Here is a 27,510-nt window from a genome sequence, read left to right as displayed (position 1 = left end):
AATAAAGTCCCCACCCTAAAGGACAGCCGAATTCCCTAATAAAGTCCCCACCCTAATGGACAGCCTAATTCCCCAATAAAGTCCCCACCCTAACGGACAGCCTAATTCCCTAATAAAGTCCCCACCCTAAAGGACAGCCTAATTATGCACATTAGGAATCATCCCAGCTCTCTTTCTCATATGTGGTGACTTCAACTGTCATCATGCCAGCTGGTTGGGTGTGGGTTCCTCTCTCACCAGTCATGGCACCTCAGCAAAAGGACTTCTGCGACCCATTGGGACTGACACAATCTGTCAATTTCCCGACCCGGATCTCAGCCAATGGAGTATCTTGTCTTCTCGACTTGGTTATGACAAACTTCCCTACTAATGTCTGCTGCTCTTCTTCTGCTCCAATCGGTTCTTCTGATCATGTGCTTGTCAAAGTGGACATCTCTCTGGCCATTCTCAGAGAGCCTCCTCAGCGTCCTCGAGCCTAGCATTTCACTCAGGCCGACTGGGACGGTCTTCAAGCAGCCATCAATCGTCTGGATTGGTCTCCCATCTCCACTGCCTCTGACATCAATTCTTCCTGGGAATTCTTCCAAAGCAAACTGCTCTCTCTCATGCACAGATTTATCCCATCTCGTCTTCAGTTGTCTTACCCTTCCTCCCGGCCATGGTACACTGAATCTTGTGGTGAGGCAGTTGCCCTGAAACAACTTGCCTTTGCCTCTTGGAAGGCTAATCCAACTGAAGGCAATCTCAGTTTCTTCCACCAAGCTCGGAACAAGTGTGTGTCTACCCTCAGGAGTGCCTGGAAGCACAATCTCTCTACACTCAAGAATGAACTCTCAAACCTGTCTCCTTCCTCCAAATCCTGGTGGCGTCTGGTCAAATCCGTTTCTGGTGTTTGTTCCCCCTCCATCCCCTCCCTTACCTCAAATGGCTACACAGTTGACATCGTACGTGACAAAGCCGAATGCCTCAACTCTGTGTTTGCCTCAAAATCTTTAGTCCCAAACCCATCTCTCTCTGTTCCCACCTTTCCCAGTCGAACCCAACTGCTCCTGGACTCTGTGTCCTTCTCTCCTGACAAGGTGGAGGAGATTTTGTCTAACCTCGACTCTGATTCTGCAACTGGACCAGACGGCATCAGCCTACGGGTCCTAAAATCCTGCTCTTCTGCTCTATCTCACCCTCTCTCTGTTATTTTCACCCTATCTTTTGCTCAAGGTCATCTGCCAGCATCCTGGACATCAGCAAACATCACCGCTTTACACAAAATGGTGCAAAAACAGATCCTTGCAAATACAGACCAATCAGCCTGCTCACAATTATCAGCAAAGTCATGGAATCCATCATTGCTTCGGATATGAAATCTTTCCTCTTCTCCAATGGCTTGATCTCTGATCATCAATTTGGTTTCAGACCAGGTCACTCTACTCTGGACATGCTGCTTCTGCTGTCTCAACAATGGATGGAGGTCCTCAATGCCAAACAGGAAATCAGAGCTGTCTCCCTTGACATATCACGTGCCTTCGATACGGTCTGGCACCCAGCTCTGCTCACCAAACTCTCCTCCTATGGTATCCATGGAAATCTCCATGCATGGCTTGCGGACTTCCTCTCTGGTCGTAGTCAACGTGTGGCCCTGAATGGATTTCTCTCATCTCCCCTTCCTGTTCAGGCTGGAGTTCCCCAAGGCAGTGTTCTGGGCCCTGTGCTTTTTCTGGTCTTTATCAATGATCTCTCCGACTCTCTGGAAAATCCTCTCTATCTCTTTGCTGATGACTCCACTCTCTGCCGCTCCATTCCTCTTCCCTCAGATCGGCAGTCTGCAGCCTCCTCACTCTCTGAAGACCTGGACAAAATCACAGACTGGTCAAACAAGTGGAACATGTCTTTCAATCCTGACAAATCTCACACTCTTACGATGTCTCTCCGAAAAGATCAACTGGACAACCCTCCGATCTACTTTCTCAACAATCCTCTCCAAGAAGTTCTTTCGCTCAAGCTTTTGGGTCTCACTATCTGCCATGATCTTTCTTGGGAAAGCCACATTTCCAAGCTGGCCACCAAAGCCAGTCGCCGACTGGGCATCCTCCGTCGTGCGAAGTCCTTCCTCGGCACACCTGAGCTCCTCACCACATACAAGGTTTTCATCCGCAGCTCAATGGAATACTGTTCTCCCCTATGGGCCGGTGCTCCTGCCTCACACCTAGCTCGGCTTCACGCTGTTGAAACCAAAGCTTTCAGAATCATTGGAATCTCCCGCGATGAAGCTATCTCTGAGGGCCTTTCACTCACTCACCGCAGGCAGGTAGGTGGTCTTTCTGTCTTCTACCGACTCCTCTCCGGCCTTGCTCCCCCAGCTCTCTCTGTGCTCTGTCCCCCAAATATTCCTACAGGTCGCACAAGATCTGCCAGCAACCCTCTGATGGTTAAACTGCCGAAATCTCGGCTCTCTGCTCACCTTCACTCTTTCATTCCTCTTTTCTCCCGCCTCTGGAACAAACTCCCACACTCCCTTCAATCCCACTCCTCCCTCCAGGTCTTCAAAACAGCTGTTCACCACCATCTCTTATCTCCCCCATCCAAAACCTTGATCTTTTCTACCCCCACTAATTCACCCCAGATCCACCTTGTTTGAAATTCCAACTTCTTTCCTGGAAGTCCTAGCAGTGTACATATGTTTTATACCTCTCCCACCCCTCCCTTCCCATGCCTCACCCCCCCCCCCCCAAAGCCGTCTCCCTCCCACAGATCTCTCGATGTCTCCATGTCTCTCGGTCCCTGCTCTCAAATGTTGTGTTTGTGTCCTTCCCCCTCTCTCCCCATCTTGCCTACCGCTCCCGATGTTATATGTTTTATGTGTAGGTTTGTCTTTCTGTGTGATTAATGTGCACTCTTTCACGAGCCTCGATCTTGTATACAAAAAATAAAATAAAATAATTCCCTAATAAAGTCCCCATCCTAACGGACAGTCTAATTCCCTAATAAAGTCCCCACCCTAAAGGACACGTTAATTCCCTAATAAAGTCCCCACCCTAAAGGACAGGTTAATTCCCTAATAAAGTCCCCACCCTAAAGGACAGGTTAATTCCCTAATAAAGTCCCCACCCTAAAGGACAGGTTAATTCCCTAATGAAGTCCCCACCCTAAAGGACAGGTTAATTCCATAATAAAGTCCTCACCCTAAAGGACAGGTTAATTCCCTAATAAAGTCCCCACCCTAACGGACAGGTTAATTCCCAAATAAAGTCCTCACCCTAAAGGACAGGTTATTTCCCCAATAAAGTCCCCACCCTAACGGATAGGTTAATTCCCTAATAAAGTCCCCACCCTAACGGACAGGTTAATTCCCTAATAAAGTCCCCACCCTAAAGGACAGGTTAATTCCCTAATAAAGTCCCCACCCTAAAGGACAGCCTAATTCCCTAATAAAGTCCCCACCCTAACGGACAGCCTAATTCCCTAATAAAGTCCCCACCCTAAAGGACAGGTTAATTCCCTAATAAAATCCCCACCCTAACGGACAGCCTAATTCCCTCATAAAGTCCGCACCCTAACGGACAGGTTAATTCTCTAATAAAGTCCCCACCCTAACGGACAGCCTAATTCCCTAATAAAGTCCCCATCCGAACAGACAGCCTAATTCCCTAATAAAGTCCCCACCCTAAAGGACAGGTTAATTCCCTAATAAAGTCCCCATCCTAACGGACAGCCTAATTCCCTAATGAAGTCCCCACCCTAAAGGACAGGTTAATTCCCTAATAAAGTCCCCACCCTAAAGGACAGGTTAATTCCCGAATGAGGTCCCCACCCTAACGGACAGCCTAATTCCCTAATAAAGTCCCCACCCTAAAGGACAGCCCAATGCCCTAATAAAGTCTCCACCCTAAAGGACAGCCTAATTCCCTAATAAAGTCCCCACCCTAACGGACAGCCTAATTCCCTAATAAAGTCCCCACCCTAACGGACAGCCTAATTCCCTAATAAATTCCCCATCCTAACGGACAGCCTAATTCCCTAATAAAGTCCCTACCCTAAAGGACAGCCTAATTCCCAAATAAAATCCCCACCCTAACGGACAGGTTAATTCCCTAATGAAGTCCCCACCCTAAAGGACAGCCTAATTCCCTAATAAAGTCCCCACCCTAAAGGACAGCCCAATTCCCTAATAAAGTCTCCACCCTAAAGGACAGCCTAATTCCCTAATAAAGTCCCCACCCTAACGGACAGCCTAATTCCCTAATAAAGTCCCCATCCTAACGGACAGCCTAATTCCCTAATAAAGTCCCCTACCCTAAAGGACAGCCTAATTCCCAAATAAAGGCCCCACCCTAAAGGACAGGTTAATTCCCTAATAAAGTCCCCACCCTAAAGGACAGCCTAATTCCCTAATAAAGTCCCCACCCTAACGGACAGGTTAATTCCCTAATAAAGTCCCCACCCGAAAGGACAGCCGAATTCCCTAATAAAGTCCCCACCCTAAAGGACAGGTTAATTCCCTAATAAAGTCCCCACCCTAAAGGACAGGTTAATTCCCTAATAAAGTCCCCACCCTAAAGGACAGGTTAATTCCCAAATAAAGGCCCCACCCTAAAGGACAGGTTAATTCCCAAATAAAGTCCCCACCCTAAAGGACAGCCTAATTCCCTAATAAAGTCCCCACCCTAACGGACAGATTAATTCCCTAATAAAGTCCCCACCCGAAAGGACAGCCTAATTCCTTAATTAAGTCCCCACCCTAACGGACAGATTAATTCCCTAATAAAGTCCCCACCCTAACGGACAGGTTAATTCCCTAATAAAGTCCCCACCCTAAAGGACAGGTTAATTCCCTAATGAAGTCCCCACCCTAACGGACAGGTTAATTCCCGAATAAAGCCCCCACCCTAATGGACAGGTTAATTCCCTAATAAAGTCCCCACCCTAAAGGACAGCATAATTCCCTTAAAAGGTCCCCACCCTAAAGGACAGGTTAATTCCCAAATAAAGTCCCCACCCTCAAGGACAGCTTAATTCCCTAATAAAGTCCCCACCCTAAAGGACAGGTTAATTCCCTAATAAAGTCCCCACCCTAAAGGACAGCTTAATTCCCTAATAAAGTCCCCACCCTCAAGGACAGCTTAATTCCCTAATAAAGTCCCCACCCTAAAGGACAGCTTAATTCCCTAATAAAGTCCCCACCCTAAAGGACAGGTTAATTCCCTAATAAAGTCCCCACCCTAACGGACAGCTTAATTCCCTAATGAAGTCCCCTACCTGCTCCCGCTACACCATCACCACTGCCTGCACACTCGCTTCACCCTCACACCTACCTGCTCCCACTACACCATCACCACTGCCTACACACTTGCTTCACCCTCACACCTACCTGCTCCCACTACACCATTACCACTGCCTACACACTCGCTTCACCCTCAACCCTACCTGTTCCCGCTGCACCCTCACCTCTACCTGCTCCCAACACACCATCACCACTGCCTGCACACTCGCTTCACCCTCACCCCTACCTGCTCCCAACACACCATCACCACTGCCTGCATACTAGCTTCACCCTCACCCCTACCTGCTCCCACTACACCATCACCACTACCTGTACACTCGTTTCGCCCTCACCTCTTCCTGCTCCCACTACACCATCACCACTGCCTGCATACTAGCTTCACCCTCACCCCTTCCTGCTCCCACTACACCATCACCACTGCCTGCACACTCGCTTCACCCTCACCCCTTCCTGCTCCCACTACACCATCACCACTGCCTGCATACGAGCTTCACCCTCAACTCTTCCTGCTCCCACGACACCATCACCACTGCCTGCATACTCGCTTCACCCTCACCCCTTCCTGCTCCCACTACACCATCACCACTGCCTGCATACTCGCTTCACCCTCAACCCTTCCTGCTCCCACTACACCATCACCACTGCCTGCATACTAGCTTCACCCTCACCCCTTCCTGCTCCCACTACACCATCACCACTGCCTGCGCACACTCTCTTCACCCTCACCCCTTCCTGCTCCCACTACACCATCACCACTGCCTGCAAACATGCTTTACCCTCAGCACTACCTGCATACTAGCTTCACCCTCACCACTAGCTGCTCTCACTACACCATCACCACTGCCTGCATACTAGCTTCACCCTCACCACTGCCTGTATACTAGCTTCACCCTCACCACTGCCTGCATACCAGCTTCACCATCACCACTGCCTGCACACTCTCTTCACCCTCACCACGACCTGCATACTAGCTTCACCCTCACCATGACCTGCATACTAGCTTCACCCTCACCACTGCCTGCATACCAGCTTCACCTTCACGACTGCCTGCATACCAGTTTCACCCTCACCCTACCTGCTCCCACTACACCATCACCACTGCCTGCAAACACGCTTCACCCTCACTAGTACCTGCATACTAGCTTCACCCTCACCATACCTGCTCCCACTACAACATCACCACTGCCTGCACACTCTCTTCACCCTCACCACTACCTGCATACTAGCTTCACCCTCACCACTGCCTGCATATTAGCTTCACCCTCACCATACCTGCTCCCATGACACCATCACCACTGCCTGCACACTCTCTTCACCCTCACCCCTACCTGCATACTAGCTTCACCCTTACCCCTGCCTGCATATTAGCTTCACCCTCACCATACCTGCTCCCACTACACCATCACCACTGCCTGCACACTCTCTTCACCCTCACCACGACCTGCATACTAGCTTCACCCTCACCATACCTGCTCCCACTACAACATCACCACTGCCTGCACACTCTCTTCACCCTCACCCCTACCTGCAAACTAGCTTCACCCTCACCACTGCCTGCATATTAGCTTCACCCTCACCATACCTGCTCCCACTACACCATCACCACTGCCTGCACACTCTCTTCACCCTCACCACGACCTGCATACTAGCTTCACCCTCACCATACCTGCTCCCACTTCAACATCACCACTGCCTGCACACTCTCTTCACCCTCACCACGACCTGCATACTCGCTTCACCCTCACCATACCTGTTCCCACTACACCCTCACCACTGCCTGCACACTCTCTTCACCCTCACCCCTTCCTGCAAACACGCTTCACCCTCAACCCTACCTGTTCCCACTACACCCTCACCACTGCCTGCAAACACGCTTCATCCTCACCACTCATCCCACAATCATAATCACCTAGGGTAACGTTCAGGACCCAGAGTTTTACATTTGGTGATTGTCATAGTTACCTCCACCACCGAAGATTGATGGAGGTTATGTTTTCACCCCTGTTTGTCTGTCTGTGAACAAGATATCTCAAAAAGTTGTGTATGGATTTGGACGAAACTTGGTGGAGAGGTTGTGTGTTTGACAAGAACAAGCCGATTCGATTTTGGTTCAGGTCCGAATCCAGATCCGGCCTATCTGTGGGTACAAAACATAAACTGTTCATCCTGGTGGAGGTTTGTGCTCCACTGAATGCCGTTCTCGTTGATTGTGCTTTCTCTGTCAACATCCCCTTTCCCCCAATATTTCTAGGAGAACAACAAATATAAACTTTTTTTCAACTTGGCCTAATCTCTTGTCCTTCATTATTAACGGATTTGTGTTCTTTCTTGTTTGTAGAATATTTGACCACATTGAAGATATATGTATCTCCTTCTGATCTGATTGATGAAACTTGTGGCTCGACTGTCGATCTCACCGATGATCATGGTACGTCTTAACGATTGCTTTGAGTTTAAACAGGTGTATAAAAAGAGACAATTCTCCCCCAGATATCCTTCACCAACAGTACACCTTTTGTACACCATGGTAGCAATTACAACAACACTTGTTATGGATTCCAAAAATACATTTATGGCCTCCAATTAACAATATAAACAAGAATACGTCATGCGGAGCACGATATTTGCAAAATCTGCCCCCCCCCCCACCCCCCGCCAAAGTTTTCCATTGATACAGCAAATTCTCCATTTCATGAAGATTAAAATTTACAATGTTGATCAAAGCTCGGGTCAACAGAATGAAAAGTGACGATTTTTCAGATGAAAATGATGATTTTAGAAGTTTGACCTTGAGTTGACCTTTGACCTTTTTGACCTCATAAATAGTTGGTTTCCCAATTCAGTGAGGCAATGCACAAATGCTGTTCTATTCCCAAGTCAATCGGATGAAAATTGATGGGTTTTCAGACAAAAATTGGTGATTTTGGAAGTTTGACCTAGAGTTGACCTTTGACCTTTTGACCTCAAAAATAGTTGGTTTTCCTATTTAGTGACACAATGTGCAGATGCCGTTCAATTTCCAAAGTCAATCGGATGAAAATTGACGGTTTTTCAGATGAAAATTTATGATTTTGGAAGTTTGACCTTCAGTTGACCTTTGACATTTTGACCTCAAAAATAGTTGGTTTCCTAATTCAGTGAGGCAATATGCAAATGCTGTTCAATTTTCAAGTCAATCGGTTGAGAATTGACAGCTTTTTGGATGAAAATTGATGACTTTTAAAATTTGACCTTGAGTTGACCTTTTGACCTCAAAAATAGTTCATTTCCCAATTTATTGACTCGATATACAAATGTTATTCAATTTTCAAGTCAATCGGATTTAAAATGGTGATTTTAGAAATTTGACCTCCAGATGACCTTTGACCTCAACATCAATGGGCTTCTCAATTGGGACGACCTAGACAACTTGGTGAAGTTTTGTGACGATCGGTTTAGAATTGTGACCTGTAGGCCGGTGACAAACAGACAAACAAACAAACAGACAGAACCACAAACGCAACCGACCAATATACTTGAAAAATCTTTGATTTTGCAACTAATAATATACACACAACACTTACTACCAGTCGATATAGTTATGGCCCCTGCACAAGAGACTTCCCCCCACATGACACCTCCAAACATGCATCTGTCTCACGGGCCAATCCGACTGGGATTGGTGAGTGGCGCAACACACGGGTAGAGTGGCGCAACACACGGGTAGAGTGGCGCAACACAAAGTGCAGTGTCGAGTGTGCTGGTATTGATTGTTGGTGGATGTGGAAGATTCTAAGGTGTCTCGTAAAGAGTAGGTGATTGCCAAGGCACCCTGACCAATTTACTCATTTCTGTTTTCATGTACAGGGGCACTGTATCACCACCGCACCCACACATCGTGGATTATGCAACCAGCAGTGTGAATGTGTAATTTAATCCTTGTACGATGTGCAATTGTTCTTAACAATACTCGCGCAGCAACTGCATCTGTGTAATTGATCTAATTAATTATTGAACTAATCAAGTTTGTGCTGACATCTAGTATACAGTGCATTCAGAAAGTATTCAGACCCCTTCACTTTTTTCACATTTTGTTATGTTGCAGCCTTATGCTGAAATCGTTTAAATTCATTTTTTCCCTCATCAATCTACACTCAATACCCCATAATGACAAAGAGAAAACAGGATTTTAGAAAGTTTTGCAAATTTATTAAAAAGAAAAAACTGAAATATCACATTGACATAAGTATTCAGACCCTTTGCTACGACACTCGAAATTTAGCTCAGGTGCCTCCCATTTCTCTTGATCATCTTTGAGATGTTTCTACACCTTGATTGGAGTCCACCTGTGGTAAATTCAATTGATTGGACATGATTTGGAAAGGCACACACCTGTCTATATAAGGTCTCACAGCTGACAATGCATATCAGCAAAAACCAAGCCATGAGGTCGAAGGAACTGCCTGCAGAGCTCAGAGACAGGATTGTGTCGAGGCACAGATCTGGGGAAGCCTACAAAAAAATCTCTGCATTGAATGTTCCCAAGAGCACAGTGGCCTCCATAATTCTTAAATGGAAGAAGTTTGGAACAACCAGGACTCTTCATCGAGCTGGCCGCCCGGCCAAACTGAGCAATCGGGGGAGAAGGGCCTTGGTAAGAGAGGTGACCAAGAACCCGATGGTCACTCTGGCTGAGCTCCAGAGATCCTGTGTGGAGATGGGAGAAACTTCCAGAGGGACAACCATTACTGCAACACTCCACCGATCTGGGCTTTATGGCAGAGTGGCCAGACCTTTTCTTGATTTCTGTGTTGTTTCGGCCAAAATCACTGGGTACTGATATCTCAATCATCAATGCTGTCTTTCCCTTTTTGTTCCTGAGTACTATATCCAGTCACAATGCTTTGCTTTCTATGTTCACGCTCGATGGAATCATCAGCTCATACGTGAGCATGACGTCCTCATTTTCAATGATTGTCCTTGGTTCGTGTTTCCATGAGTTTTGTGGAACTGGGATGTTTAAATTTCTGCAGATGTGCCAGTGGATTACTCTACATACTATACCTTGTTGTGCCTTTGGGTGTACAGCTGCTCTGACATGAGTTTTTCACATCCTTATAGGAGGTGTCTCGTGTTTTCTGTTTCTACCTTGCAGAACCTGCCTTGTCTGATTGACGCAGTCCCGCCATCGTCTTAAAGCTTCTTGGGCATTAGTAATGATTCGTTATCCGTCCCAGTTGAGCTGACCATTCCAGTGATCCATCCTTGTCTGTCCCAAATCTGTCCAACTCTTTCTTTCTTTTTTTTCCCTGCTCTTTTGTCTTTCTCCCAGTTGTCACTATATATCTGCTGGCATTTAATATTGTATTTCTCTTTTGTCTTTTTTTTCAATCGTTGGGGCTGTATTCGTTGCTGTTTCCGTTTGGTGTGTGACACCTTCTAGTTGCACCTGTTTTTGCAAGGTGAGTGAGAGATACTTTTTCTTGTAAGTGTTGTGTTCATGTTTGTACAAATTGTATTCGGTAGTCTGTTGAACTTTTCCTTTTCTCGTCTACTAATCCTACAGTCGTCCCTCTGTGTACTTGATCAAGTTGCATCAGGCCCTCACCTCCTTCTTTCCTTGGCAGGTACATTCTTGGGATGCACTGATTTTTGTATAACATTTTGTGGATAGTGAGGAGCTTCTTTGTTTTGATATCTTTTTTTCTAGTTCTAGTTTTTACTCCCGCCAGGGAGTAATGCATTCACTCGTGTCCGTGTGTGTGTGTGTGTTCGTGTGTTTGTGAACAGGATATCTAGAAAGGTTCTGAACGGATTTGGATGAAAGTTGGTGGGATGATTTCCCTTGTATTGGGATAAGGAAGAATTGATTAGTTTTTGGTGAAGCTCAGGATATTATTCCGGATCCAGGAATTTTTTGAAGGATTTTTTTACCGTTCGAAGATAGGGCTCATTTTTTTTTTAACATTATCTTCTATATATTCTATATTTAACATTGTGATATGAAAATAGTTTTAATATTTGTTGTAAATGTAGTTTAAACTCGTGGTTATGCGTTAGAGCGGTGTATTTTTTTTAGCAGCGTCGTCTTCAATGTACATTTTTTTTTTCTAATAAAGACATATTCTGTCATTTTAAAACCACCAAAGTGTGTATTAGGTTTCCCCGTTTCATAAAATGTATCGTTTGATACGTATAATGCTTTGAAACTTCTTTTTTTTTTTCTTTTTTTTTTACCTCGGAAGAGATATCAACATTTAGCTCAGCGAATGTCAATCGCGGTGTCAGTATTTGATGAACTTATAAAGACTTAGTTCCAGATTTGTCAATGGCTGAGGTATATTAACAACCGAATAAAACAGATTTTGCAAAATTCCAACTTTTAAAAAAAACATCCCATATTCACCCAGGGTTGTGAGAGGCTGAAGAAGAATAAACCTCGCTTGGGCTTCCCAGACCAAATAAATAATTCTGGTTCTGGCTCTGTGACTTTCAGGTTTATTACTCCCGCCAGGGAGTAACGCATTCGATCGTGTCCGTCCGTGTGTATGTGTGTTCGTGTGTATGTGTGTTCGTGTGTTCGTGTGTTTGTGAACAAGATATCTGGAAAAGTTCTGAACGGATTTGGATGAAAGTTGGTGGGATGATTGCCCTTGGAATAAGGAAGAATTGATTAGTTTTTGGTGAAGCTCAAGATATTATTCCAGATCCGGGAATTTTTTTTGGAAAATTTTTTGGGAAAGATTTTTTCTGTTTTACTGCGTTAAAGCTTTTATTCTTATTCTTAAATGACGTTTTCCTCCTCTAATTCCGAGATATATCAAAATAAATTCTTTGACAGTTAGGGCTTACTTTCTTTTTCATTTATTGTTTTGGGGAGAGGTGATGTTAAACAAAACGTATTATTCCAACTAAACCCACGGCGGGAGTATGCGCTCTACTGAGTGGCGTTCTCGTTTTTTTGTTTTTTTTTCTAGTTTTTTGATATCCACTTGTGGCCATTTTACTTTTCCGCAGCTTCACATGGAACATTGATACTGCTCGTTGGTTTATGCCTTTGATTTTGTTCCTCGATGAGGTGTGTGTGTGTGTGTGTGTGTGTGTGTGTGTGTGTGTGTGTGTGTGTGTGTGTGTGTGTGTGTGTGTGTACCCGTGTGTGTGTGTACCCGTGTGTGTGTGTACCCGTGTGTGTGTGTACCCGTGTGTGTGTGTACCCGTGTGTCCACACACGTCACTTCTCAAACAGAGTTCACAAGGAGTGCTATTATTACACTTTTGGCACATGTCCATCGACGATGTGAAGGCAGTAACAAATCTTTCACCGGGGTATGTAGAGGTCACTGATAAATTGCTGATGTCATTCCTGACTTTGAGGAGAAGCTGCAACCATGAAGGCAGTCTTTCATTTTTGTAAATAACCAGGAGTCTCTGGACACAAGATCCGGTGAATAAGGTGGGTGTATGATTGTTCCAAACTGCTGCTCTTTGAAGAATTCTTGCACCTGAAGAGCCCAATGTGGTGGAAGGGAAACCAGGACTATGCAAGTTGCAGACCTTTCTTGTGATTGGCTGACAGAAACTGTTTCTCCTACACCTCCCAGTAACTGTTACCGCCGGTAACATTTGTCCATTTTTGAACACAGATAACAAGAGAGGCACTTGTGGAACGCATACCATCATTAACTGCACACGCTACAATGAGGCTCGCTGCAATTATGGTCCATTTACCCATAACATCCATGCACCCTATCATGTCATTTTAGGAAGAGTAACCATCCCAAGTAACGGGAAAAGCTAGCGAAAGTATCCGTCCCCAGTGATGGGATAAGTTTAAGTTAATCTATCAATTTAAATAATATTTAATGGACTTTTAAAATGTCAATTGTGTTTCTGTGTTCTCTTGGTTTCACTTAGAACCAAAACTCTGAGCTACTTATACCACCCACCACAAAATGGTTTAAAAAGAGGACAAAATATCGTGGTTGGGAAATAAAATTTGGCATCAACATCATTTCAAAAGTGAATGTTGAGCTTTTCAAATGCAGCACAAGAAGTGACCGCCATAAACGAGAGACAGACAAACACATGGACAGACACCACGGTTCGCAATATATAATAGATGACCTCCCTTCCAAGGAACTTCAACACAGAAAGAGACCATTCGGGCCATCATGCCTGTGCAATGGTTGCCAACCTATGATGTTTTTTTGTATACAAAGTCGAGACTCGTTGAAGACCTAGAACACTAAACCAAACAGGATGCAACAAGACAAAAGAAACAGCAGTGAGTGGGTGGTGGGGGAGGGGGTAAGAGGTGGATGGGGGCACAAACAGTGGAGTTAAAGGATAAAATAGAGGGAGAATTGGACAAACAATGGGGTAAGGAGGAATGGGGTGGACAGGATGGATACAGAAGGAACTCTTCCCCTCTCCCCCCACCCCCCCCAAGTCCTCCCTTTCCCTCCCTTATCCCCTCCCTCTCCCTTCCCTTCTCCCTCTCTCTCTCTCTCTCTCTCTCTCTCTCTCTCTCTCTGTCTCTGTCTCTGTCTCTGTCTCTGTCTTTGTCTCTATCTCTATCTCTATCTCTATCTCTATCTCTATCTCTTTCTCTATCTCTTTCTCTCTCTCTTTCACATCCTCACTCCCATCTCCCTCACCCACTCTCCTTCCCCCACTCACATCTCCTCCACTCAATCCCCATCTCCCTCCCCCACTCTCCTTCCCCCACTCACATCTCCTCCACTAAATCCCCATCCCCCACTTTCTCTCTTTCTCTCTCTCTCTTTCTCTCCCACTTTCCTCCCCCCCCCCCCCCCCCCATTCCCCTCTAGCTCCCCCAAAATTCGAGAAAGGAATTTTTGAAGATCGAAAAGAACATAACAAGGAAGCAGAATGGATCCCAAACTTGGAAAATAAGAAGAAACATCTCAAGGAAATGCCCCCATTGATTAATTGATGAAGAGAAAATTAGAAAACAACTTCAAACAATGCCAAACTTCAAAAGCCCAGGCCCAGATGGAATTCCAAATTTCTGGCTAAAACAACTTGATGCTCTTCACAATCACGACGCCAGGACATTTCATGAACTGATCCCATCAGGAAAAGGCAGTGGATGAGTGGCTCGTAGAAGGGAACACCTTTCTCATCCCAAAATCAGAGGAAACCTAACTTCCCGACAAATACCGGCCGATAACATGTCTACCAACATACTAACATACAAACTGCTGACAGGAATCATCACATAAATGATGTACCATCATCTAACACAGCAAGGAGGTTTAGAGGCAGAACAAAATGGATGTAAGAGAGGGTGTTATTGAACAATTGACCACCTACTACTGAACAAGGCCAAACTTGAAAATTGCAAAATGTGAAGAACTAAATTGTCCACCGCCTGGATAAAAACCACCGTTTAGAGGCCATTTTTCCCCACAAAGCGGGGGTTGACCTTTTTCGGGGACCGTGGTTGTTGTTGTTTTTTGGTCCCCTTTTTGAAGCAATGTTTTACGGCCGGATGCCCTTCCTGCCGCCAACCCTTTTTGTCGCCTTTTTACGACAAGCAGAGAATTACCAGTGAACTGGTACTCAATTAGCCGACCTCGGAAGGATGACAGGCCGAGTCAACCCCCTTGGCGTTAATTCAGCGATCGACCGGGATTCGAACCCAGGATCCTAGGATCCTAAGATGGCACCCTAGCCGCTAGCCCAACACCAGGGTGGATAGACAATAAGAAAGCTTTTGACAGTGTCCCACATTCATGGATGATAAAATGCAAATATACAAGATCAATCCCCAAATAATCAAACTGATTGAGAAAGCAATGGAGCTCTGGAATACCACATCGATATTACAGCACTCGGAAGGGAATATCGAAATACCAGATGTGAAGATACGTTTTTTTTGTTTTTTTGCATACAAGATCGAGGCTCGTGAAAGAGCTAACATTAATCACATAAAAAGTCAAACCGACACATAAAACATACAATAAGGGGAGCGGTAGACAAGATGGAGAGAGAGGGGGAAGGACACAAAAACAACATTTGAGAGCAGGGACATCGAGAGATCTGTGGGAAGGAGAGGCCTTGGGGGGAGGTGGGAGAGTTATAAAACATATGGACACTGCAAGGACTTCCAGGAAATAAGTTGGACTTTCAAAAAAGTGGATCTGGGTTGAATTAGCGGGGGTAGAAAATATCAAGGTTTTGGATGGGGGAAGATAATGGATGGTGGTGAACAGCTGTTTTAAAGACCTGGAGGGAGGATTGTGATTGAAGGGAGTGGGGGAGTTTGTTCCAGAGGTGGGAGAAAAGAGGAATGAAAGAGTGAAGGTGAGCAGAGAGCCCAGATTTGGGCAGTTTAACCATAAGAGGGTTGCTGGCAGATCTTGTGCGACCTGCAGGAATATTTGGGGGACAGAGCCCAGAGAGAGCTGGGGGAGCAAGGCCGGAGAGGAGACAGTATATGACAGAAAGACCACCAACCTGCCTGCGGAGAATGAGTGAAAGGCCCTCGGAGTTAGCTTCATCGTGGGAGATTCCAATGATTCTGAAAGCTTTGGTTTCAACAGCGTGAAGCCCAGCTAGATGTGAGGCAGGCGCACCGGCCCAGAGGGGAGAACAGTATTCCATTGAGCTGCGGATGAAAGCCTTGTATGTGGTGAGGAGCTCAGGTGTGCCAAGGAAGGACTTCGCACAACGGAGGATGCCCAGTCGGCGACTGGCTTTGGAGGCCAGCTTGGAAATGTGGTTTTCCCAGGAAAGATCATGGCAGATAGTGAGACCCAAAAGCTTGAGCGACAGAACTTCTTGGAGAGGATTGTTGAGAAAGTAGATGGGAGGGTTGTCCAGTCGGTCTTTTCGGAGAGACATAGTAAGAGTGTGAGGTTTGTCAGGATTGAAAGACATGTTCCATTTGTTTGACCAGTCTGTGATTTTGTCCAGGTCTGCAGAGAGTGGAGGAGGCTGCAGACTGCCGATCTGTGAGATGAGGAATGGAGCAGATCATTCGGAGATCATTGGTGAAGATCCGGAAAAAGCACAGAAGATTGATGAAGTCGGAGAGGTCATTGATGAAGACCAGAAAAATCACAGGCCCCGAACACTGCCTTGGGGAACTCCAGCCTGAACAGGAAGGGGAGATGAGAGAAATCCATTCAGGGCCACACGTTGACTACGACCAGAGAGGAAGTCCGCAAGCCATGCGTGGAGATTTCCATGGATACAATAAGAGGAGAGTTTGGTGAGCAAAGGCAAACCTCCGCTCTTGCAGGGAAAATGGCCTTAAAATGCCTGTTGTGTGTTGTTTGTTTTGATGAGCAGAGCTGGGTGCCAGACCGTATCGAAGGCACGTGATATGTCAAGGGAGACAGCTCTGATTTCCTTTTGGCATTGAGGACCTCCATCCATTGTTGAGACAGCAGAAGCAGCATGTCCAGAGTAGAAGGACCTGGTCTGAATCCAAATTGATGATCGGAGATCAAGCCATTGGAGAAGAGGAAGGATTTGATATCCGAAGCAACGATGGATTCCATGACTTTGCTGATAATTGGGAGCAGGCTGATTGGTCTGTAGTTGCAAGGATCTGTTTTTGCACCTTTTATGTGTAAAGCCGTAATGTTTGCTGATTTCCAAGATGCCGGCAGATGACCTTGAGCAAAAGAGAGGGTGAAAAGAACAGAGAGAGGGTGAGATAGAGCGGAAGAGTAGGAATTTAGGACCCGTTGGCTGATGCCGTCTGGTCCAGTTGCAGAATCAGAGTCGAGGTTTGACAAAAACTTCTCCACCTTGTCAGGCGAGAAGGATACAGAGTCCAGAAGCAGTTGGGTTCGACTGGGTAAGGTGGGAACAGAGAGAGATGGGTTTGGGACACAATATTTTGAGGCAAACACAGGGTTGAGGCATTCGGCTTTGTCACGTGCGGGGTCAACTGTGCAGCCATTTGAGGTAAGGGAGGGGATGGAGGGGAAACAAACACCAGAAACGGACTTGACCAGACGCCACCAGGATTTGGAGGAAGGAGACAGGTTTGAGAGTTCATTCTTGAGTGTGGAGAGATAGTGCTTCCTGGCACTCCTGAGGGTAGACACACTTGTTCCGAGCTTGGTCGGAACCACTTGGATAGTGGAAAGAACTGAGATTGCCTTCAGTTGGATTAGCCTTCCAAGAGGCAAAGGCAAGTTGTTTCAGGGCAACTGCCTCACCACAAGATTCAGTGTACCAAGGACGGGAGGAAGGGTAAGACAACTGAAGCCGAGATGGGAAAAATCTGTGCATGAGAGAGAGCAGTTTGCTTTGGAAGAATTCCCAGGAAGAATTGATGTCAGAGGCAGTAGAGATGGGAGACCAGTCCAGATGATTGATGGCTGCTTGAAGACCGTGCCAGTCGGCCTGAGTGAAATGCCAGACTCATCGACGCTGAGGAGGCTCTCTGAAAATGGCCAGAGAGATGTCTTCTTTAACAAGCACATGATCAGAAGAACCGATTGGAGCAGAAGAAGAGCAGCAGACATTAGCAGGGAAGTTTGGCATAACCAAGTCCAGAAGAGAAGATACTCCATTGACTGAGATCCGAGTTGGGAAATTGACAGATTGTGTCAGTCCCAATGAGTCGCAGAAGTCCTTTTGCTGAGGTGCCATGACTGGTGAGAGAGGAACCCACACCCAGCCAGCTGGCATGATGACAGTTGAAGTCACCACATATATGAGGAAGAGAGAGTTGGGATGAGTGGATAGAGGTTGGTCCATGTTGTCAGACAGCGAAATGTAAATGGAGCCATCACTGTTTGGAGGACGGTACAGAACACATATGAACAAAAGGTGGGAGCGAAGAGGAATCCATAGCCAGAGGTACTCCTGGGGGTGAAGTGGAGAGAGGGCAGTGCAAGGAGAGTGAGGAAGAGAATTTTTATAAAGATAGCAACCCCACCACCAGGATGAGGCTCAGGTCTATCGTACCGGAGGAGGGAGTAACCAGGAAGAGATATTAAGGAATCAGAGACATCTTGAAGGAGGAAAGTTTCTGTTAAGCGGATCAAGTCTGGATTGTCAGAAGCAACCTGAATGGAGAGATCAGTCAGGTTTGAGCGAAGGCCCCGGATGTTTGAGGTCAATACCGTTAATGAAGAGGGAGGGGGAGCAGGGCAGCTGTACACCCAAAGGCACAACAAGGTATGTAGAGTAATCCACTGGCACATCTGCAGAAATTTCAATGTCCCAGTTCCACAAAACTGGGCAATCACGAACCAAGGGCAATCCTTGAAAAAAAAGAAACAAGGGCAATCATTGAAAATGAGGAAGTAATGCTCACGTATGACCTGATGATTCCATCGAGCGTGAACATAGAAAACAAAGCATTGTGACTGGATATAGTACTCAGGAATAAAAAGGAAAAGAAGACATTGATGGGTGCAGGGCAGGGGAGGGGAAGGGTAGGGTCAGATGAAGGATGAGAGGGGGAGGTAGGGAGAGCAGTTGATCGTGTGTCAGAGATTACAGAAGAGTTACAAGAAAGCGAAGGATGAGGAGGACAAAAGGTTTGATGGTGATGTGATGAGGCACAGTGAGGAGTTGTGTGAGGTGAGGGCAGAGGAAAGTAGAAGGTTGGGGGAGGTGGAGGTATCTATCTATAATTCCAGTAATCTCTGTGTGTATGTTTGTATGTTTGTATGTTTGTATGTATGTATGTATGTATGTATGTTTGTCTGTGACCGCTGTTTCTCGACAACTACCGGTCCGATATACTTGAAACTTGCCAGGTATATTGCTGGGGACCCGAGGATGTGCCTTTTCAAGGTTTCATATTAATCGGAGAAGTAGTTACCGAGCTATGTCCAAAAAACGATTCAACCAATCAGAGAGCAGCGAGCTATCACGTGTGCCGAACGTGGCGAACAGACTCTGCCTCGGACGGCACATTTGAGAGCGTATTCATTTATTTCACGTTGGAAAACTATGTTGCCGTTAAACTATGTTTTAAAACTAATTAAAACTAATTTGCGATTCATCGTAACTGCGATTTGCGACCTTCCGGACAGTGAAGACTTCACTTCCGGCAGCCAATCACAGAACGCTTTGTTGCGTAGGCGTGGCCGATGTGAGAGCGAGCCGAGCCCAGCGCGTGCGCCATTACGGTTCGTAATTCGATTTCTTCCGGAGAAAATAATAATTTCTCGATTTCTTATGCGCATTATTTCTCCCAATTCAGTCAGAGCGAAGGGCGGAAGCGAAGAGCATTGTTTTTTTTGTTTACGGGCGTACGGGCGTACGGGCGGGGTAGAGCGTACGGGTAGCGTTTTTTTTTTTTTTTTGGCAAGGAACGGGCACCCACGTACGGGCATGCCCTAGTTAGATAGAAGGGAGACAAAGTGGGTATGAGGCGGCTTTGAGGAGGAGGGGGGAGAATTGGAGAGGGATGGTAGGGGGGGGGGGAGATTTGAAGGGGAGGGGTTGGGGAGAGTTTTGAAGGGGAGGGGGAGTTTAGGAGGGGAGGGGCAAGGGGGGAGTTTAGGAGGGGAGGGGCAAGGGGGAGATGTGGAGGGGAGGGGCGAAGGGGGAGTTTAGAAAGTGGATGATTAATGAAAGACGAACATCTATCTATAATTCCATTAATCTCTGTGTGTATGTGTGTATGTGTGTATGTGTGTATGTGTGTATGTGTGTTTGTATGTTTGTCTGTGACCGCTGTTTCTCGACAACCACGGGTCCGATATACTTTAAACTTGCCAGGTATATTGCTGGGGACCCGAGGATGTGCCTTTTCAAGGTTTGAAATTAATCGGACAAGTACTTACCGAGTTATGGCGATTTAGCCGTTCGCCGTTCGCTTTGGCGTTGCGAATGGACCAAACCATTGCATGTAAATAGAGGGGGGGGTGTTCTGTGGTCGTTGCGAATGGACCAAACCATTCATGTAAATAGAGGGGGGGGGGGGGGTTCTGTGGTCGTTACTGCCACGTGGTTTCAAAGTTTTTTTTTGTTGTTGTTTGCACGCATGTTTTTTTGCACCCACGTACGGGCACGCCCTAGGATGTTTACACACACACACCCCTACACAAATTTTTTTTTTTTTTTTTTTTTGGCAAGGAACGGGCACCCACGTACGGGCACGTCCTAGCTTATATATAGTACGGGCATGCCCTAGTTTATATCAAATTGGGTTTATTGTGATTTTCAAGTTAGCGATCTGTTTGAGAACGATAGAGGAGGGGTGGAATGAGGTTGAGTCTAGAGCATGTAGGGAGGAAGAATTGTAAGAGATTGAATTTTTTTTTGAAGTGGAATGAGTTGAAGAGGAAATTGAAAAGAGCCTTTTAAATAGGAAGAAAAACAGCATGTTGTAATATACCACTGAATAAAACACTGCAGGGGAAAGTTTAAACATATATAAATAATATTTAAGCAGAACCGTGAAGAACAATGTTATATTCACAAAATACCAACGGGGAGAGTGAGCCACGAGGGACAACCATGAGTCATGTGAACAGGGCAAAAGGTGGAAGGCAAGGAGATAATGGGGGCGGGGTGAGACAGCGCACGTGGACAGAAGCATACGAAACAGCACACGTGGAGAAAAGGAAATAAATGGTTTTTTTGGGGGGGCGGGATTGTTTTTTTGGGCTAGGGGGGATTTAAAACGTTAGACAAAGTAGATGTTCGGGGAAGTTCGGGGGAGAAGGGAAAAATCTAAGAACCAAGCAAAAACAGCGAAGGAAGGATCTTAAGTGAACAAACTTCGCCGGGGGAAGCCTAAGGCTACAAGGCCGCACACGCGAGGCAAACAGAAACGATTGATTTATTACGAGTTCCAGGAAATTCAAACCAAACCGAACTAGAAACAAACAATAACGCATAGACAATAAAATAACGAGTGGAAATTTGACAAACACACGAATGGAAAAATAACTTAACTTTTGATGCCCGGAGAGAACAAAAGTCGCCACCTCGATCGAGAATCCGGAAGCGGACGTTGAGGGATCTTCCAGGGAGACAGTCTTTCCCCCCTTCTGTTTTGTCTGGCTCTGGACCCACTAAGTAACCTCATCAATGAACAAGGACGCGGATACACCTTAACAACCAATAGAAGAACATCCAAAGAAATCGGACAGGTGACACATCTACTATACATGGATGATTTAAAGCTCTTCTCAACAAATGACAAAAATTGACAGAACAACTAAAACTAGTAAATGGTTTGCTGAGGGCATCAAAATAGACTTTGGACGAGACAGGTGTGCCAAGTGCACATTTGTACAAGGTAAACCAACAAAAACAGACAACATAAAAATTGACCTTGAAACAACAATACAACAGTTAGAAAACGAAGCATCATACAAATATGTCGGAGGAGAAGAGGGCCACCAAATATGTCACAAGCAAATGTGCAAAACAATCACCAAAGAATACCTCCGTAGAACGAAGCTGATCCTGAAAACATACCTCTCCCCAAGAAACAAAATCAAAGCCATAAACCAGCTCGCACTAACACGGTTACAATATAGCTGCAGAATAATAAACTGGGCCCAATCAGAAATCAACAAGTTAGACATAAAAACAAGAAAACTCACCATCCACAAAATGTTCTACAAAAACCAGTGCATCCCGAGAATGTACCTGCCGAGACGAGAGGGAGGGAGCGGCCTGATGGAACTCAACCAGGTGCGCAGAGCGACGAGTGTAGGACTAGCCGAGTATGTGAAATGTTCAACAGACTATCGGATGTAATTTGTAAACAAACATGAACACAATAAACCTGAAAAAGTATCCCGAACTCACCTTGCAAAGAATTTCCTAAAACAGGTGCGAATAGAAAAAAGACAACAGAAATATCAAGAAATATACACCAACAACTGGGAGAATGACAAAAGAGGAGGAAAATACCAAAAATAATTGGACAGAGTCGGGATAGACAAAGAAGGATCATTGGAATGGTGAAGAAGAGGTCAGCTCAACTGGGACGGAGAACGAATCTTAATAAATGCCCAAGATCAAGGACACTACACCAATGGATTTTAAAAGATTGCGGGACTGAGCCAGATGGACAAGTGTAGATTCTGCAAGACAGAAACAGGAAGTACTAGTCACCTGCTCTGGGGATGCAAAAAACTATTATCAGAACAACTTTACACACAACGACACTGTTGTAAAAAACAGATCTACAACATTGTCCCAATAGAAGGCTTAATTCAGTTTCGATCTCTAGCAACACCTGTAAGAAATCAACAAGCATTGTATCAGTATACTATAATCATAGAAGTAACAATGGATTAGCAATTAGTGCAAGCAAGCCTGGAACATCTAGCAATACACACCATTAGAGTATGCACTACCACACAGAATAAATAATTGTCAAAGGAATGTGTCGGAGCGATGTCCGTCCGAGTTCTTATGGAAGCCTCTCAGTGGTTGGAGACAGCATAGCACCTGGGTTCAACTTAGACACAATTTCATTACATTCTCCCCGCCGTTAAAACTACACTTCCACTAGGGCAGAAATCAAGCTAGCAGCACATATCATCAGTTAGCAGCAGAGTAATATCAATGAGCAGCAGTTGTCAGTCTATGTCAGTCAGTCCACCCATAGCGGTCGGGGCGGCAAATTTCTCTCCCGGCGCGTGTCCGATAGACACCGGGGACCACATCCCCGAGGCCAGAATCCCCCGCATCGGAATGTCCGCCTAAATCGGGTGACGGCGGTGGCCCCACAAAGCCATATGGATCGGGTGCATGTGGCGATGGAGTAGCCGGTAGATTTTCCATTGTCGGATCAACTATACCTTAAGCCGGCTCGTCAGTATCCCCACATGGCGCAAGATGGCGCACCGAGACTGTAGACTCCCGTCCATTGGGCAACAGCTCTCGAGCGTGCTCAGGATTGGTTTGGAGAATATGCACCTCGTCAGCGAGAGGGTCATATTTACTTGCGCGAACCGCGCGTTTGAGGAAGGCCGGTCCGGGCTCAGCAAGCCTGCCCGACAGAGGACGGGTACTGCCCGATCGACGCGGGTAGCAAAGCATACGGTCGTGGGGAGTTTGATTAGTAGCGGTGCACAGTAAAGTCCTGATCGAACTTAACGCCCCAGGTAGCGACCAAGCCCATCGGTCCAGCCCTAGTCCGCGGGACTTCAGGTTCAGAGTAACGGCTCTCCATATGATGCCATTAAATCGTTCCACCTGTCCGTTCGCCTGAGGCCTGTATGGAGTAGTATAGCTAGAAACGAGGTTTAAGTTCAGCGCATACGGAACAGGTGCGACAGAGCCGACGAATATCCTCAACGGAATAGGGCAAGTTACGACTGTGCACATAATGAGCTAAACGCGTCACGCCGGGATGGCACAAGGTGTCATGAAGGATGCACAGATCCTCAAAGGAGGTGAGACTCGCACACACCGCAGGCCGTGACAAAACATCTGCAACGAGGTTATCCCTCCCCGGGCGATATTTGATTTTGTAACAGAAATCGGCTAGTTCAATCCGCCAGCGAGTGATTTTCTCATTCTTAATGTGTTGAGCATGTTGCGTGTCGTACATAAAGGCAACACTTCATTGGTCCGTAATGATCTCAAAACATTTGCCAAGCAAATATGGCCGCCAGCGCCTGATAGACTCAATGATGGTGTATGCCTCCTTTTCAACAGACGAGTGTCTTCGTTCCGTGGAGGAGAGAGTCCTTGAAAAGAAAGCCACAGGCCGCCCCCCTTGAAAGAGTGTAGCAGCTATCGCGGGGTCCAAAGCATCGCTTTCCAAAACAAAGGACTTGTTTTCGTCTATCGTCGATACTGCGGCGCCAGCTATGTCGGACTTCAGGCCATGGAAAGCAGCCTTAGCAGCGTGACTCATTGGGAACGCATTGCAATCGACAAGTGGGCGAAGCCTCTCGGAAAAATTTTGAACCCACTTAAAGTAATGAGCAAACAGCCCGAGAGCACGCTTCAAAGAAGCTCGATCGCGGGGCAGGGCCATGTCGAGCAAGGGTCGCAGACGCTCCTTATCCGGAGCAATAGAGCCGTGGGTCATGGTGTACCCCAGGAGATCTATCGTTCGAGCAGAATAGCGACATTTAGCCTCGTTCATAGTCAGTCGATACTTGTGCGCAACCTTGAGGAAGCGCTTCAGATTAGCATCATGATGTTCTTTGTCGTACCCACAAACCGTGAGATTATCCAGATAAACAAAGACATCGGTTAAATTCTCCTTCGCAATGAGGTCGTCCATGGCCCTTTGGAAGCACGATACCCTATTCGTGACCCCGAAAGGCTGCCGGGTGAACTGGTACAACCTCTGTCCGGATTCAAACGCCGTGTGGATGCGATCTGCCTCGGAGATTGGAATCTGATGATACGCACTACGTAGATCGAGAGTGCGGTATACCGAGTACTGTGCCACCTGCCTTACCAGAGAATCCATTCCCGGGAGCGGGTAGGTGTCCAATTGGGTAAACCAATTAATCATCTGCGAATAGTCGATTACCATGCGTTTGCGGTGCGATTCTGTTCGAACCACCAAAACTTGGGCCCGCCAAGGCGACCGACTAGGTTCTATAATACCTTTCTTTAATAGCTGCGCAGTCTCTTCAGCAATGAATTGCGTGTCACCCCGTGAGTAGCGTCGCGATTTAACAGCCACCGGAGTACAGTCAGTAGTCAGATTGGGAAACAGCGACAGTGGTTCAATTTCCATCCCTGCAAGAGCACACACAGCAAGAGTATCAGTACCACCAAATTCCATTTCCAAACGCCCATGTCGCCGGAGAAAATCGTGTCCTAGCAAAACTTCTGCCCATAATGCTGGTAAGACCATTAAATGCACATCCGGAAACATTTGACCCTTAATTACAAGCTTCAGTCGACATTCCCCCCGAGTGCTGAGCCATAGCCCTTGAGAAGCCATGAAGATTCTGTGTTTTGTCCCAAGAATCGGCCAGCCATGCTTCTTAACAAGTTGAAAATCGACATAACTATCAGTGGATCCCGTGTCAATTAAAGCATTTGCAAAAGTTCCTTCAATCATGAGTGGGATAACAGAGCAGGACAGGCCAGGTGGCCCTGCAGATGTCGAGTCGTCGAGAGGTGGCGCTTGAGCCTCGCGTGTGGATCCGACGCCAGCTAATGTCTTTCGTGCAGTTGAAGTCGATTGTAGGCCAGTCGAGCCGTCGGCAGGGGGCTCTTGTGCCACGCACGGAGATCCCAGCTTTCGTGTAGTCAAAGTGGATCGTAGGTCGGTCGTGCCGCCACCAGAGGGCGCTCATGCCACGCGCGGAGATTCGAAGCCAGCGTACACCGATCGGGAAGCCGAACCCGGAAGTGGATTGGGTGTCGAAAGAATGCCCGTCAAGGACGATCGAGACGCGTACCGTTGTGATAGCGCTACTTGTTTAGTCGGCGCGGTTAGCCTCATCAAGGTCGAGCGCTCGGTGCAGGGCCCACGTAGAGGGGCGATTCCAATCAAGGCCGCGCGAGGCGCCGATCGTTCCGCGGGCGAGGAGAGAAGCACATTCAGCGTCGGGTGATTTCACCGGCCCCGAGACGAACGGCAAACTTTTGCAAAGTGACCTTTCTTTGCACAAATGACACGTCGTCTCCTTAGCCGGACAAACTGACCTGAGATGGTTCCGGTTCCCGCAGAAATAGCACTTACCGTTACTTCCTGCCTTGGGTCCGGCTGCAGCAGCCGCGGTCAAACCCGGGTCGTGTTCCTCGAGCGCGTCGGGTGTCTCCGATTCCAACGGAGATGCAGCATCTGCTAGCTCAGCGGTAGCTCTCTCCGGTCGTGTTGATCGGGATATCCCTGCAGAGACGTATCGGCGTTCATACGTGTCGGCTTGTACCTGCGCTTCGGTGTACACGTGAGATAACTGAAGGGCTGTTTCTAGGGTCAAATCGGCTTCCTTGAGCAATCTTTGTCTGCCGACCTGCGATCTAGGGCCTGAGACAAAAGCATCGCGAGCAAGGTCGTCACAAACTTGTGCATGGGTGCGAACCTCGGGGGTACAGTCCTTCAATAATCGTCGGAGGTCTTGAGCAAATTGGTCAATGGTCTCCGTGGGTTCTTATCGACGAGACGCATGCAGATGTCTGGTGTAGACCACGCTCCGGGTTTTGATGTCGATACGTTACAGCTCGGTCACAGCAGTATCGTACGTAGCGCACTGAGAGATCGACATGTACACAGTATGGTTCACCTTGGACTGCAACACCGCAAGCTTCATGTCAGCGGTGATTTCCTCCTGCGCATTCAGATGGTTGGTCAGAAGCTTCAACCAGTGTAACAATTGTGTAGACGTGTCCGGCGCTTGGGGGTCCACGCTGAGAATTGGAACTTGTATCAGCTTATGGGCCATGTTGTTCTCGTTCAGGACGAAGAGACGAAACTGGATTAATTGTTGTAAAAACCAGATCTACAACATTGTCCCAATAGAAGGTTTAATTCAGTTTCGATCTCTGGCAACACCTGTAAGAAATCATCAAGCTTTGTATCAGTATTCCGTAATCATAGAAGTAACAATGGATTAGCAATTAGTACAAGCAAGCCTGGAACATCTAGCAATATGCACCATTAGAGTATGCATTACCACACAGAATAAATGTCACAGGAATGTGTCAGAGCGATGTCCGTCCAAGTTTTTATGGAAGCCTCTCAGTGGTCGGAGACAGCATGGCACCTGGGTTCAACTTGGACACAATTTCATTACAGACACAACAAAGTATGCAAAGTGATTCATTGGCAAATCTGAAAAAAATGTAAACATCCCAGGACCAGAAAACTCATGGAAACACGAACCAAGGTCAATCATTGAAAATGAGGATGTCATGCTCACATACGACTTGATGATTCCATTGGGTGTGAACAAATAAAAGAAAGCATTGCGTCCGGCCATTGTACTCAGGAACAAAAAGGAAAAGACAACATTGATGATTGAGATATCGGTACCCAGCGATTTTGGCCTTAACAATGCAGAAATCAAGAAAATGACCAAATACCAGGACCTCAAAAATGAGGTCAAGAGATCTTGGAAGCTGAAGAGCATCAAAATTGTACCAGTGATAATTGGAGCAACAGGAATGATGAATAAGAACCTCACTGAGATTTTAAAAATTATCTCCGGGAATATTACCACAAATGAACTACACCTGGAGGCAATTCAGGGTTCGGTGATGATTCCTGAAAAGAGAACTTGGAACAAAACTCTGAAAAAGTTGAACAGTTTGGTCCATGATCCGTGATCTTGCAGAAGAGGAGGTGGATACTTTGGGTCCTTGGA

The 27,510-nt window shown here is 46.5% G+C and overlaps 1 protein-coding gene across 3 annotated transcripts in view; it reads left to right on the top strand.

Moving 5' to 3' along the window:
- Window positions 1-27,510, top strand: part of LOC137429117 (uncharacterized) — a 232,344-nt gene that overhangs the window by 103,240 nt on the left and 101,594 nt on the right. For all 3 annotated transcript variants that reach the window (XM_078779541.1, XM_078779542.1, XM_078779543.1), the window contains one exon: window positions 7,614-7,703. In XM_078779541.1, the coding sequence (XP_078635667.1) occupies window positions 7,614-7,703 (90 nt within the window). The remainder of the gene's footprint in view (window positions 1-7,613; window positions 7,704-27,510) is intronic.

The sequence above is a fragment of the Myxine glutinosa genome, chromosome 6 (assembly GCF_964187855.1).
Source record: "Myxine glutinosa chromosome 6, kmMyxGlut1.1, whole genome shotgun sequence".
Classification (NCBI taxonomy): Eukaryota; Metazoa; Chordata; class Myxini; order Myxiniformes; family Myxinidae; genus Myxine; species Myxine glutinosa.
This window is presented reverse-complemented; position numbering and strand designations above follow the sequence as displayed.